The sequence below is a fragment of the Hetaerina americana genome, unplaced genomic scaffold (assembly GCF_022747635.1).
Source record: "Hetaerina americana unplaced genomic scaffold, ioHetAmer1.1.p SCAF_39, whole genome shotgun sequence".
NCBI lineage: Eukaryota > Metazoa > Arthropoda > Insecta > Odonata > Calopterygidae > Hetaerina > Hetaerina americana.
In genome coordinates, this window is record NW_027286974.1 from 4,665,099 (window position 1) to 4,678,952 (window position 13,854).

The following is a 13,854-nucleotide window of genomic DNA, read 5'->3' on the forward strand; positions in this document are numbered from 1 at the left end:
TCGACCCACGTCACGGAACGCGATGCCCAAGTTTTTGGAGCAGCGTTATTCCATCAAATTTGCGGTAAAGCTTGGGAAATCGTCTACCGAAACCGTCGGTATGATTAACCAGGCTTACGGGGAGTCAGCCATGTCCAGAAACATGATCTTTCGGTGGCACAAGATGTTCGTGGAGGGCAGAGAAGAGGTCGACGACGAGTCTTCGAGAGGTTCCCGATGATGCCTTCGCGGGAGCGTTCCAGGAATGGGAACGCCGCTGGAACAAGTGTATCGACTCACAAGGGTCCTATTTTGAGGAATATTAGCTTAAGATATGTAAAAGTGTAATAAATTTTTTTTCCTGAGCTCAGTACACTTATTTTCCGGACGAACCCTGTACATGATTTACAACAATTTAGAATCACCGGGACCATATTAAAACATGCAGAACATGACCTGCTATACAACAAATTATCAGTAATTCTTCAAACCAGAGAGTAACAGGACCATATATCCACAAATGATAGACATTGTTTGGCATGCCCAGTGGAAGTGACTTCTTACAAAATAATTGACAAAATCTACAATATGTTCTCGATTGATCAAAGAATCAAAGTTCGTGAAATAGTTGAGGCCACAAGCATATCACCAGAAACTACATTGCTTTCAATTCTGCTTTTCCCCCCCAATGACTTCATTTCCAAACATGTAAAAACGACAGAAAATGATTCATGTTGACGAGGTGGTCATTGCCAACACACATGCCTAATTTAAGGACCCTCCGAAACCATACTTTCGGAGAACTTAAAGAAAAGTGTACGTGATCTACGCAATAAATGCGCAAACTGGTGCAATCTGAAGCCATGATGCTGACTAGACTATCTGACTGATGCTGACTCGGGTAACTACTAGCTGACTAGCCCCGCCCACTAGCGGTGCTAGTTACCCAAAACCTAAGCTGTCTAGGCTCGGCAAGTCCTCGAGCTGTGCGTACGGTATGCCAGTTATGTGATAGACTCTGTTGTCCTTATTTTTTACTGTTTGTTGGAAATGGAAATCGATGAAATCACAAAGCAACGAATTAACATATCAAGTTTTTAGGTGGAGTGCGGTAAAAGTTATCAAGAAATTACTGAATGAAATTACAAAGCTAAACTTCAGCACGCCTACGGAGATGGCGTTTTGTCTGAAGAGCCCAGGTTTTGTCGGTGGTTTGAGGCATTTTCAGAAGGAAGAGAGTCGATTGCAGATCAACCACCAAGTGGAAGGCCTTCATCTTCAAGAACCGATGAAAATACTGGTAGCATTAGTATTTAGGGGAGGCGGCCAACATCTGAGGACATTTGCACCATTAGGGATGGACAGGAAAGGATGAAGGGTGGAGAGAAACCTGGTGTCGGCATTAGCCTACTCTTAACAAAAGGCAACAAGGGGTCAATCAGTTTAACGTCCCATCCGACGGACGGCATACTCACTCAAAGTGCCCTCCACAAAGCACACCTCAAGTACGGATCGAGATACCCTCACTGAAAAATATTTGACGCCCCCGGGATTCAAACCCGGGCCCTCTGGGTGGGAAGACTGATGAAAATATTGACAGAATCCAGGATCTTATGCACTCAGATTGTCCGTTGACGGTCAGAATGATCGCGGAAGAGTTGAATTAGACTCACAGACCATCGTTCATCAGTTTTGATCAATGAATTGGGAATGAGATAAAATCTGCGCAAAAATTGTTCCAGAAAACCTTTCGCAAAGGACCAAAAGGACCAGTAGTAGTTTGTTTTGGCCAGAATAAAACATTCCTGTGACTCCTCATGCCTCCTTATTCGCCCAACTTGAGTCCTTCCAACTTTTATCTCTTCCCCAAGGTTGAGAAATCAACTCAAGCGCACTCATTTCGGTGGGGCAGTCGAAAAATTTCAAATGGCTGTAATCGACCAGCTGGAGTCTATTCCCGCAGTATCGGAGTTCCAGCACTGCTATGAGGAGTGGAAAAGAACAGTCTCCAGTGCTGTGTGTGGCTTCAGAAAGAAGTTATTTCGAGGGTGACAATGTATAAAATTGTGTTTCCATTTGAATGAAAACATTTAAAAAAATACCAGTTTCAATACTTAATTCACAGACCTTGTAAAGTGCATCGAATACTTTTCATTTTGTCATTCACACTGCAGGAATGATTGAGAATCAATGCCTTACCTGTGGATATGACACCTTGTCGAGATCTGGTTCCACATCCTCCTTCCTGACTCTCCGTATTTCAACCTACGGACAAAAGAACAGAGACGTCAGGGAGGGAAATAGAATAATAATGGCTTGTAATGCATTACATCAATTAAACGCACAAGAAAGACTATCAACCCTTACGACTGCCTTGAATAACTGTTTTATTTAATGCAGGAAATTGCAGAGTTTGTTTTAAATACTACGGTCAAATCCATACTTATTAGTTTGTTTAAACGTTGGGTAGTTTATCCACAAATGTGGGGCAATGTTCAGTAGGACGTCCACTGAAGAAGACACTTTAACTACAGAAATGATTGACCAGATCCACACATGATATGCTTAGGTTTAACTCAATAAATAAATTCAAATATGCATGTTTCTGCACCTAAATCTCGCAAATTATTCGCACTCCAAACATATAAAGGGTAGCACCCAAAAGTGGTAGGACTGATTTTCTCTGGCTTGAACGGAGCGGTGGAGGGGGGTCTACCTGGCAGGGTAAGGTGGAGGGGGATCTTAGCAACAGACCGACACCAACCTCAGTCGCCTGCGGGCTGTCGTTGAGTGAGGACACCGTTTTCAGTGAAGCAAGTTTCTATATCCGCGTCGAAAAACAAAATGAATCAGAATTTAGAGCAACGTTATTCCGTGAAGTTTTGTGCAAAACTCGAGAAGACGGCAACTGAGACCCTCGATATGATCAAGCAGGCTTATGGGGACACAGCCTTAAGCCGTTCCACAGATTTGAGTGGCACGAGTTGTTTAAAGAGGGAAGGGAGCTCGTTGAAGACGACCATCGCTCCGGACGGCCGTCGACGGCAAGAACCGACACGAATGTGGACAGAGTGAGGACACTGCTGAACACAGACCAACGCTTAACCAGTGAAGAAAATGCAGACTAGTTGGGTCTGGCTGCATCCAACGTCCAACGCATTATTTCACAGGATTTGGCCATGCGCAAGGTGTGCGCCAAGATGGTGCCGAAAATTCTGCCATGGTGCGCTTGTCGTCAGACAGCTCATGGCCAAATACGGCGTTGCCACGTTGCCGTACCCGCCCTATTCTCCCGATCGGCCACCACCGGACTTCTTCTTCTTCCCCCTGATGAAAAGACAGCTCAAGGGACGACGTTTTGACTCGATAAAGGCCGTTCAAGAGGCTTCGACGAGGGTCATCAACGGCATCCCCAAAGAAAATTTCCAGCGGGCATACGGGGAATGGGAGCAACGTTATACTAAGTGTGTAGCAGCTCAAGGAGCATACTTTGAAGATTATTAAGTCGATGACAGTATACCGTCAATAAAATTCTTGTAAAAAAAATCAGTCCTACCACTTTTGGGTGCAACCCTGTACATTGCTCACTTGCATCATTAATATATATTAAATTTGGGAAACAGATGCTAGAACTAGCAGACCCAAGGACTCCTTCTTCCCACGGACAATACGGGATAGCAACAGAAGGGTTATAGACAGCAGAAATCCAACTTGCCACCCATAATAGCATCTTGGGAATGATTAGTTCTTCTCAATCGCAAATGTACTTTAACTAAACTCACGTCTAATGCTGTCAAAACCCTTTCTTCCTGTATGACCGCAGTAGAACGCCATTTACATGAATGTAGTGCTCATTACAGCATTGCTTGTCTCCGCTTTGTCTATTTTTAAGCTTCCCCTATCATCTCTCTATTAGGGGGTGACCCTACCGCTACCTGCAGCGTTGGGTAACATTGTCTGACCTGTTTCCTTATGGGAGGCGACCTTCTTGTATGTAGCATGTCCATGTACTAGTGGAATTACACGTTACTTTTCAAATTTTAATTCACCACCTCACTGGATAGATTTCCTACTGTATCCCAAGGTGAATGTAAGTAAATATTAGGTGATATAATAGTACAATGTATTTGCAGGCATGTAACTTTTATGGGTTTTCGCAGGGATATGTACGCCTAAGTGGGTGTAGATTTGCACGAATTTTTTTTTGGTTTTTTGCAAGTGTTTTTTTACTGTCTCTCTTTTACCGTGTGCTGTTCATTTGTGATCTTCCAAAGTACGTTCATATTTCTGAGTAATTTACAATAATAATCCTGATTACAGCTAGCAATTTGCAGTCATTTACATATTCTCAAAAAACCTCATTCTTCGTCTAAGACTTTACCTATTTAATTGTTTCATTTCTTCACCATAACTTACTCTGTGTATGTGTACATGTTTAGGTGTATACTAAATTTATATATGCATATCCATACATGTAAACATTAAAATAGGAGGGCAATTAAACTAGAGCAGGTAGAACAGTTTACGTATCTCGGTAGTGTTTTGGACCAACACGGTATCAAAGTAGTAGGGACGTAAGGAGAATTATTGAGCAATTATGCAAAGAGGCTTTCAACCAAGGAGGAGGGAGTTAAGATGAGAGGGACGTTGATTGTAAGGATATTAAGAAAAGACTCGTTAGAAAACTTTGATAAGGAGCGTAGTTATGTACGGCTATGGAAACGTGGTCATTGAAGCAGGAGGATAGACGTAGACTGGAGGCTATTGTAGATATGTGGGTGTGGAGAGAAGAATGGAGAAGGTGAAATGGACCGAAAGAAGGAAAACAAACGAGGAAGTACTTGGTATGGTGGACGAAGAGAGGGGTTTGTTGGGAGTAATCATATGGAGGCAGGAAAAGTGGATGAAGGGTGTACTGACCGGCAGTGGGATGTTGAAGACTGTGATAGAGGGGAGAATGTTAGGCAAACGAGGAAAGGGAAGGAACAGGATGGTTTTTTTCTTAAATAATTTATGGTTTTTGTGCTATCGATAGGGTGAATTCCATAGAATTATATTACTAATTTTTTAATTTTTTTATTAGCAATTTTAAATGCTTCTCAAAAAGTATAATTCTCACTATAATTTTTCGTTCAGTTTTGTACATGTCGGGAAGCTCAGCCTAATTGTCTGCTCGTTTTTTTTCTGAGTGGTCCTTCCACTATGAAAAGCCACTGGAAGGCTACTAATTAATCTGTTTTCATCTGTAATCTCTTGAATGTATTATGGTGTGGTGGTGTTGATATATAACTGCTTATTCAGACTTTGTTGAGACGATGGAAATGAGAGCACTGCTTTGTGTCCATCCTATCTAACCATTTGCGCCCTGTGTATTGGATTACATTGTCAGCAGTTCTCTGCGAGTTGGAACTTGGTTTTTTCTGCCTTTATATTGTAAGCACATTGCCGCAGCCTCAAGGAAAGGGGAAAAGTCCCAATTTATGACTAAGGTGAGATCGATCAGCCTTTTCAACAAAATCGAACTATGCAGAGGCTGACAAAAAAAATTTGCAATTCACTGGATTTTCTTTACTTATTTATAATTTTTTCTACATGTCTTTTTGATTCTTTCTTATATTTAAACATGGTAGTTTTATTGAAAAATGTTTAAAAAAAAAAATAAGTATTGTGTCTAAAAATCGAAATATTATTGCTAAAAAAATATTCTTCAAATTTATCATACTGTAATAATTACATTTATTTTTCAGATGATGTAAATGTAAAACATCATTATTAACTACAATATTTTATTTCAAGATAAAAAAACTGCATGTGGATATCTAAAGAAATAACTTCATAATGTTTTTTTTTCCCTAAGGTGATGCATTTTCTTAAATTTCCCTTCACACTTCTCACTAAGTACCCCTGGAATCCCCAACGCACTGAGAGGGTTAATATCCATCCCATTTTTCGTCACCCAATCCACCATTTTATTAATGCCCCTTTGAAGTATGTCACGGTCTCAGTCAATATAAGAAGAAGGCATAGATAGCCATTGTAAGAATCGAGAGAATACTTTGAATAAGGAGGGGGAAACAACAAAATCTAAGATGTATAAGACTCTAAACTTTGCAAATAAAGTCCTTATGGTCTCGGTTTGCGTATGTATTGGACAGGGAAGCATTGGTTTACATGTGCATATCTGTGCGTGATGTATACCTGCCTGTATGTCTATACAGATAACTGCAATCCATCTCCAGATGAGGGCGACACATGTTTCAAGGACTCTCCGTTATTCCATCGACCCTAACACTACGATACAGCAACGCTATTTGTATTTCCGTCGTTATAACAACATCCACCCAATCTGAAAGGCATGCTGAAGGTACGAAAGGCCCTGCTGTACAAGGCACGACGAGAGTTATGGCAATACAAGCCGTCTAATCGCAGTTCGCCTCAGTCTTCTACCCCGCGCCCCCGAGTAACCACGTCGCAAATTAAGAGAGACATGCCCAAATCAACATGCTTACTTGGTCGTTAATGGCATGTTTCCCATCGACGAGAAAGCGGCTCTCGAAGGCAACTTTGGAGTCGATGCACTGCAACTTGAATAGACGGAATTCTTTCAGCTTCTCCAAACATCTGGTGCACACAAGCCAAGGTAGACCCCTCAGCTTCATAACCTACGGAGAGAGAAGAGAAGGAAGAATGTTATTTAACAGTTTAACCATCCCTTTAGCCATTAATTGCACCAATCGGTGAGATCTGGTTATGGCAACCAGGCTCAAAATAATGAGCGATCGGGATTTATCCAAATATCAAACATAAAATCACCCATTGCACATACAATTTCACTTTATTTCCAAGACTAATGCTCTTGAGGAATAATTTGACACCAGCATGACAGCGTAGGCAAACACAGCAACGAGTTATGGGCTGTTATCCTCGAGCCACTGCTAATTCTTGCGAAAATACCTCGTATACATTCATGGTCCCTTATGAAAGTAATACTTATTATTTTATTGTGACGCGACTATCCATGGCAGCGCGGTAAAACCGGACTGGGAATGTGGTGGGAAGTCTGCCCTTCCAAAGCAGCCGGTTGCCAGTATGCTCCGAGGAGTCTGTGGGGTCCATTATGAAAGTGTTGCGCATTATTTTATTGTGACGCGACTATCCATGACAGCGTAGTGAAACCGATTGCGAAATGTTTGCTGGGGGGTCTACCCATACAAAACAGCCAATTGTCAGTTTGTTACGAGTAGTCTGAACGTATAGGCGTGCCTCCGCGTTAAGTTTCAGGGTTCCTTCAGGGGCGTGGCAGACAGACGTCTCCTTGCAAGTGTACTTATTATCGACGCATGGTAAGCGGAAGAAGAGTATTTTTATAAGAATTTTACAAGAGTTTGTGCAAGTACGATGATCAAAAAATCCATTTTTCCCTTAGAATGTGCATTACTTTTATATTGGACCCTGTATACGACTGTACACGTGGGTGACTCACTTAAATGCACGGAGATAAAGAATGTAAACTAAACACTTAGCAAACAGCAATGAAATTAGCACAACAGTGAGCGAACAACATGAATGGCAATAACAAAATCGCGAGTATTCTACGGTTTATCTTTCGTCCATAACCGAATATTATTGTGAGGACTGAGCTTTTTGTTTCACAGGGACATAGACTTAGTAGACCCTAGACACATCTCCAGCTAGTTATGAAACCTTTTTTGAAGATTACCTGGGTATTTCTTGATGACTGGTGCCGAGCAAAGTGCAACTTCATTACGAAACTATTGACGTTAACAATTGAGATACGAATAACAACACTCACCGTTGCTAAGGAGGACATTTTGGTTATTTATTCCTCTGTTCATTTGTGTATTCACTTTTATCTCGTCCATAACCGAACGTTATGAAGACTTGAATTACGTTTAAGTGTCACAGACAACTACCTCCAGTTGTTAGATCTGTTCTAGAGGACCTGTGTCATCGTTAGCGTGTTCGTAGCAAGTTATCAAGTACAATCGAAACACCAAATCATTGAATTTGACATTGCTATAGTAATTAATGAGATACTGCAATGAGGCAGCTCTGATGACCACCATTGCGATAAGGAGAAAGAAAAGCCTTAAAAGATCGTTTTATATTGAAAAGAATTTAAAGAGAGACGCTGGGATAAGTGTTTGAGGTCCCGAAGTGGAGTATTAATACTTCTATGAAGGGGAAGACAACTTTAAAGGTCTCCTTAACCACATTCTTCTATGGAAGGCTACTAATATACTTCTCAAAATATGTTTACGCATATGGCTGGATAGTTTCCATAATATATTTAGTCAGTTTCCGATTTACTTGATAGATTTGGATTTTGTTCGGTACATACATTATGTTCCAAGTTAAATTGATATTAACTAAAACGATGAGGAGGTCTTAGCTGTCCTTTTCGAAGTACTTCCGAAGGAAACTATAAAATAATACGAAGACTGATAGTAACACACATTAACCTTAATCCAAATTGATAATATTCAAGCATTCATTTTTGTTAATTAGTATCAAATCTTTTGAAATCTCTTCCCTGACAACATTCAATGGGGAAAATTATTCCGTTAATATTTTTGGATGATTAAAATCAGGACTTTGTGCACAGTAAAATGCGATATTTTGCTGGAGAATAATGTGATATCCATTGAGAATTGTACAGATTCTGCCTGGATACCTTCCTTTCTAACTCAAGTCCCGTAATTATCCCGTTTTTATTATTTGAATGAGAGCCGTAACTCGAGGTTAACCTAAATGGCTACATAAAGCTTCCATTTCCGCGCTTCATAATTTAAGTTCGTTTTAAAATCAAATTATATCTATCCACATTTACATAAAAAGTTTGGCTGAGTTAAACAAACGTGGTAGTATACATAAAATGCATTCTTCCACATATTATTGGAAGATAAAACTATGGTAGGTGATGGGCACATAAGTATAAAAACATCTTTCTGAGCCAACGCTCTGATTAAAACATGCATGGGCTGCCAGTAGCTAGTGTTCGGCACTCTTGTGGTTGAGCCACTTATAATTTAATTCACAATTAATAAGTATTTTAAGCTTTTTCTGCGAAATACTTCCGTTCGCACGCCCTAAGGAATAACGCAATAACAAACTTAATGCCGAATGGCCACGGGAAAAATGAGTTATAATTCATATCAAGTCAATAAACCGAGCAAAAATAATGAGATGGCCAAGCAATAACGATCTTTGCTAATGAGGACGCTAATTTTCCGACGAACACCGGATAGAACAATAATATTACCTTAATTGGCTCTTCTCGTTCTGTTTTCAAGACCAATTACACTGGATTTCATTTTCCAACTGGACATAGAGGCATATACTTCCCCATAGCCACGTTCATACTATTTACCTTGTGAAATATAGAACGATACCTTTCTCCATGTTTAAAATAATAAAATTTTATTAAACATTGTCGTGGGTTTTGTTTTGAAAATTACGGATTAAATGTTGAACGTCCTGTAAGATTTTTCATACATTAAGATATGGCTGCTGTGCGTGCCACGAAGACGTCTTAGAAGTTTATTTTCCCAAATAAGCCTAGCAGAAAATGTTCTCAACGCGACCCAAATGAATTATAACGAAAGTAGAATTGTCCTAGTAATATAAAATACAAATTATGTTGATATGCCAAGAGATCTGTTATGTAATTTGTGTTTGTGCCACATCACTCATCAAATTACAAACCCATGACAAATTATTGATTCGTAAGATATTCATATCAATTTATTGAAGAATCAAGATCATTGAAAAATTAATTGGTAAAGTGCAAAAATAGAAACTTAACACATCACGGAAGCGCTCCAACAAATATCATGTTCACATTTTGGGAAATATTACGACTTTTAAAAGAGTTTTTTAACACAAACACTCCACAACTACATAAAAAGACATTTGGGAGAGAACATCTAACATTTAGTTTCATATATCCTCGATATAGTGACTACACACACTTTAAAGCTCATATGTAAATGATATTGTTATCCTAAAATTCAAGTTTAGAAACAGACACCAAATACATGAACACATTTGCTAAAAGTCAATCATACCAAGCAAAAAAATGAGCAAAGAGTACGATACGATATTGAAACGAAGGAATAATGAATTTTAACAACTCTGTCTACTGCCTACACAACCACTGCGTTTCGACTAATTTCCCAGTGCCCACTTTTATCGCAAAGTTTAAGACACGAACTTTCCGAATTCATCCCTCGTAAATTGAGCAATAGTTCAGAACGTAGCATAATAACGATTCATTTATTGGAGAGACAACACGACTTACTTTAAAATGTAGTAAATCCTCAATGACTTCACTGATCACAAATCCTTGTTCGTAGCTTTCTTCGAATATATCAATCAACGATGCACTTTCACGCAAACAGAGTCTACACATGACATATTTAAAGGTTGAATCCATTTTGCCAGATCACAAAGAAGTCATAAATCAAATTCATCAACGCAAGATCTTCGGGGGAAAAAGCAAGTGCATGTACAACAAATTGTGACTAGTCTAAAGCAAATAAAATCTGCAAGCCAACTTCACTCCACACGCAGTACCGACAGCTTACGAAAGATTGGCAAACAAACAGTAGGCAACCTCAGAAAGCTTTAGACTTCTATCCGAAATTCGCCATGAGGGGATATGCAGATAAACGTCATTTGTCACCGTTACGCAAAAAGACTAAATCAAACTCGAGCGATGAAATGCTTTAGATTATTGTTAACTCGGCTCAATGTTCTGCATTGGAGACAACGTGATCATAACATGCATTGAATTTGCACGTGACAGCGAGGGAGATACTGAATTGATAGAAAGGAATAACTCTTAGTGCTTATAAACCTGCTAAAACGAGTATTTAGACCAGAGAAAACCAATTACCATTGTATAAAGTACATTCCGTGAACGTATATGACCATTCCAACATATAACGGTAGTGGCATTTAAATTTCATTTTTCACCCGCGTAGATTTAACACGCGTAGAAAAAGAGCACGAATTTCTTTAGCGAACCCAAAACGTTCGCCAAACAGTAATATTAACACATTACATAATAGGAGAATGAGCATTTGAGTCCCTGCATACTCCCACATTTAAGCATGCTTTAATTAAAATGGAAAGAGAATGGGCTTTTTGTTGATCACATTATTTGAGAGGCCATTGATGTCTCAACTCAATATTTGGGAATCATAATTAACGTAACTCTTGACTATCAATCTCACATAGAGGATAAGGCTAACAAAAAGGCAACAGGAGTCTTCATGATTCATAAACTTGTTCCAACCACAACTTGTAATGTCCTAAAAATAATATACTATCCCTAAATCCATTCGTATCTGTCACGTGAAAACTTCTGGAAGAGCACTATTTCTTGAATTTAAAATAATGACACCACTTAAATATATTTTTTACTGCCAAGTGATTGAATATAATAACCAGTTTACATGGAGTAAAGGTCCCCAGCACCCAACTTTACTTATTTTGAACGAATTTTCAAATACTGTATTTTCCTATAGATAACGCGCACCCAAAACTTTTTAGTTTTCATGAATTTGTATAAATATCGCGGGCCATGGACTTCATAGTTATCTTGAACGTCTATAGATGCCGAGCATCTGTAGTCACAAATGTATATGCGCGTAAAACTCATATATAGTGTGTGTAAAAATATGTTTATGTTTGGATTTTTTCAATTTTCATTACATAACGCACATCTTCATTTTTTTCGATCATATGAACATATTTGTAAAAATAACGCGCGCGTTATCGATGGGGAAATACGGTAATATAAAAAAACTCACTGTAAAAAGGTTTTAAACTATACTTAAGAAGCAGCTATTAATCAAATGCTTTTGCAGCGTGGATGAGTTTAAGAGTGATAATTTGTGATTTTAAGCTCTATTACGAGTAAAGATGTGTATGCAGCATTTCAGTGTATTTCCCAACATTTTATTTGAGCTTGAATGTTATATTTCATTAACCTTTGTACATTCATGCATAGTTCCAATTCTATTTTCAGTGCATTTTTGAAACTATATTCTATGGCACATGTGTGATGGACAAAGCAATATATTAATTTTAAAAAAATTATTCATCATTTGTCATTCAATCCTAAGATTGATTGGTTGATACTGCAGCCCTCCATTCTACCCTATCTTATGCTAATTGGCTTTACTTCCTGGTATTTTTATTGCAATTTATACTTTTTTCTTTTATTTGTACAAATTGGGAGTTCTTTGAATTTACGCTTAGTCCTCAGGTTTTGTTTGTCCTTATTCCTTGATATGATCTCCATATCTAATTTCTCTGGAACCATTTGTGTGTCATTCCTTCTTTTTGTTTCGTCACAACAGTTGCAAGGGGAGAAGCCTTGCCACCATCTATTGTATCAGTTGTTAGATTTCTTTCTTGAGGAAGAGAAGTAAAAAAGCATCGCATATAACCACCGTAATGGATTCCAAGAGAGATAAGATGCTATTTCTTAGTGATGATGAAATAGAGAATTTTGTTGTAAACCTGGATGGAGGAAGATAAGTGAGTATTGGATGTATGATAGTGCCAGTTCAACTGAGGAAGTTTTGGTCGACAGGAACTTCAATTAAATGATACAGCTGACCAGGAAGTAGTCCAGGCCTCAAATAAGATGTCAGGTGTGCTCCGAACGACGCAAAAGGATGGATACGCAGTGTACTGGTGTCCTGACTACAATGCCTATGTTTAGCTTAGGATTAATTCAAATGATATCACACGAAACTGAACTTTAAGAACGGAGGTTTGAAATTTACAGCCAAAAAAAGAAGTAAAAATATATAAACCACCAAATTATACTACCCATCGACTTACTGTTGCCCTACCAACAGCATCGTCACCATAATAAACAGCTTTTAAATGACAATTGAATCTCAGTAGGAGTCACTTTTTCAGCAGTTAAAAATTCGATAGCAGCACACTGTTTAACTCGCATTGAGCAAAAGCTATTTGAGCAATTGGAACAGTTTATACGTATTTCGGAGTTGTGTTTTGGACCGAAACGGTGTCTAAGTACGCGGTATTTGGGACGTAAGATGGAGAAGAATAAGAATTGCATTATATATTAATATATAAGGAGCAGAGAAGCTTAGAACACAGTATAAGGGGGAAGAGTGAATTAGTGAGACATTAGGGGGAGTATTAGTGAGATGTTTTTAGAAGAACAGGCTCTTTAAGAATACACACCTTGATATAAGGAGGATTTGTTATCTTATGCGTGGGTATGGAAACATTGTCATTGGAAGAAAGAGCCATTGGATTATAGGTGTATGTAGAAGTGGAAGCTTTTGTTGATAAAATTTGAAGATAGAGAGAGAGAGAGGAGGTTTTATGCTGGATAGAAAGAAGGAAAACAGAGAAACAAACAAAGAAGGAAATGGTGCTCTGTATAACATGGATGGATGATTGATTAAGAGAGAGAGAGGGGAGGAGAGGGGATTACTTTGGAGGAATCATCAGAATAGGGAAGAGAAAGGAAGAAAGAAAGAAAGATGGATATATTTATAGAGAGCACATTAATTTGCAATTGGGGATGTGATAAGAATACTTTGATACTCCTAGATAGAAAGAGGAGAATGGCAGATGAGGAAGTAGAGATACTAATAGGAGAGATAAGGATGCTGGACGGGGTTGAGGGGGGTAAAATAGTGTGTGCAGAATCAAAGAAGGGTTTATTGTATTGAGTCAAGTATCAGACCTTGTCTTCTTGAAGGAAGCTAAGAAATAGAGCGATGATAAGTCCCTGTCCATTGAAAACCTATCTCAAATGATGGACTACCAATTAGTCTTAACTTTTATAATTTTTAAATT

The 13,854-nt window shown here is 38.7% G+C and overlaps 1 protein-coding gene across 1 annotated transcript in view; it reads right to left on the reverse strand.

Moving 5' to 3' along the window:
* The window catches only part of LOC139691697 (uncharacterized), a 19,200-nt gene extending 8,765 nt beyond the window's left edge, over nucleotides 1–10,435 (reverse strand). Inside the window, exons 1-3 of the mRNA XM_071589541.1 lie at nucleotides 10,301–10,435; nucleotides 6,489–6,641; nucleotides 2,179–2,244 (exon numbers count right to left, since the gene is read on the reverse strand). Of these exons, the coding sequence (XP_071445642.1) occupies nucleotides 2,179–2,244; nucleotides 6,489–6,641; nucleotides 10,301–10,435 (354 nt within the window). The remainder of the gene's footprint in view (nucleotides 1–2,178; nucleotides 2,245–6,488; nucleotides 6,642–10,300) is intronic.
* Nucleotides 10,436–13,854: the final 3,419 nt, after the last annotated feature.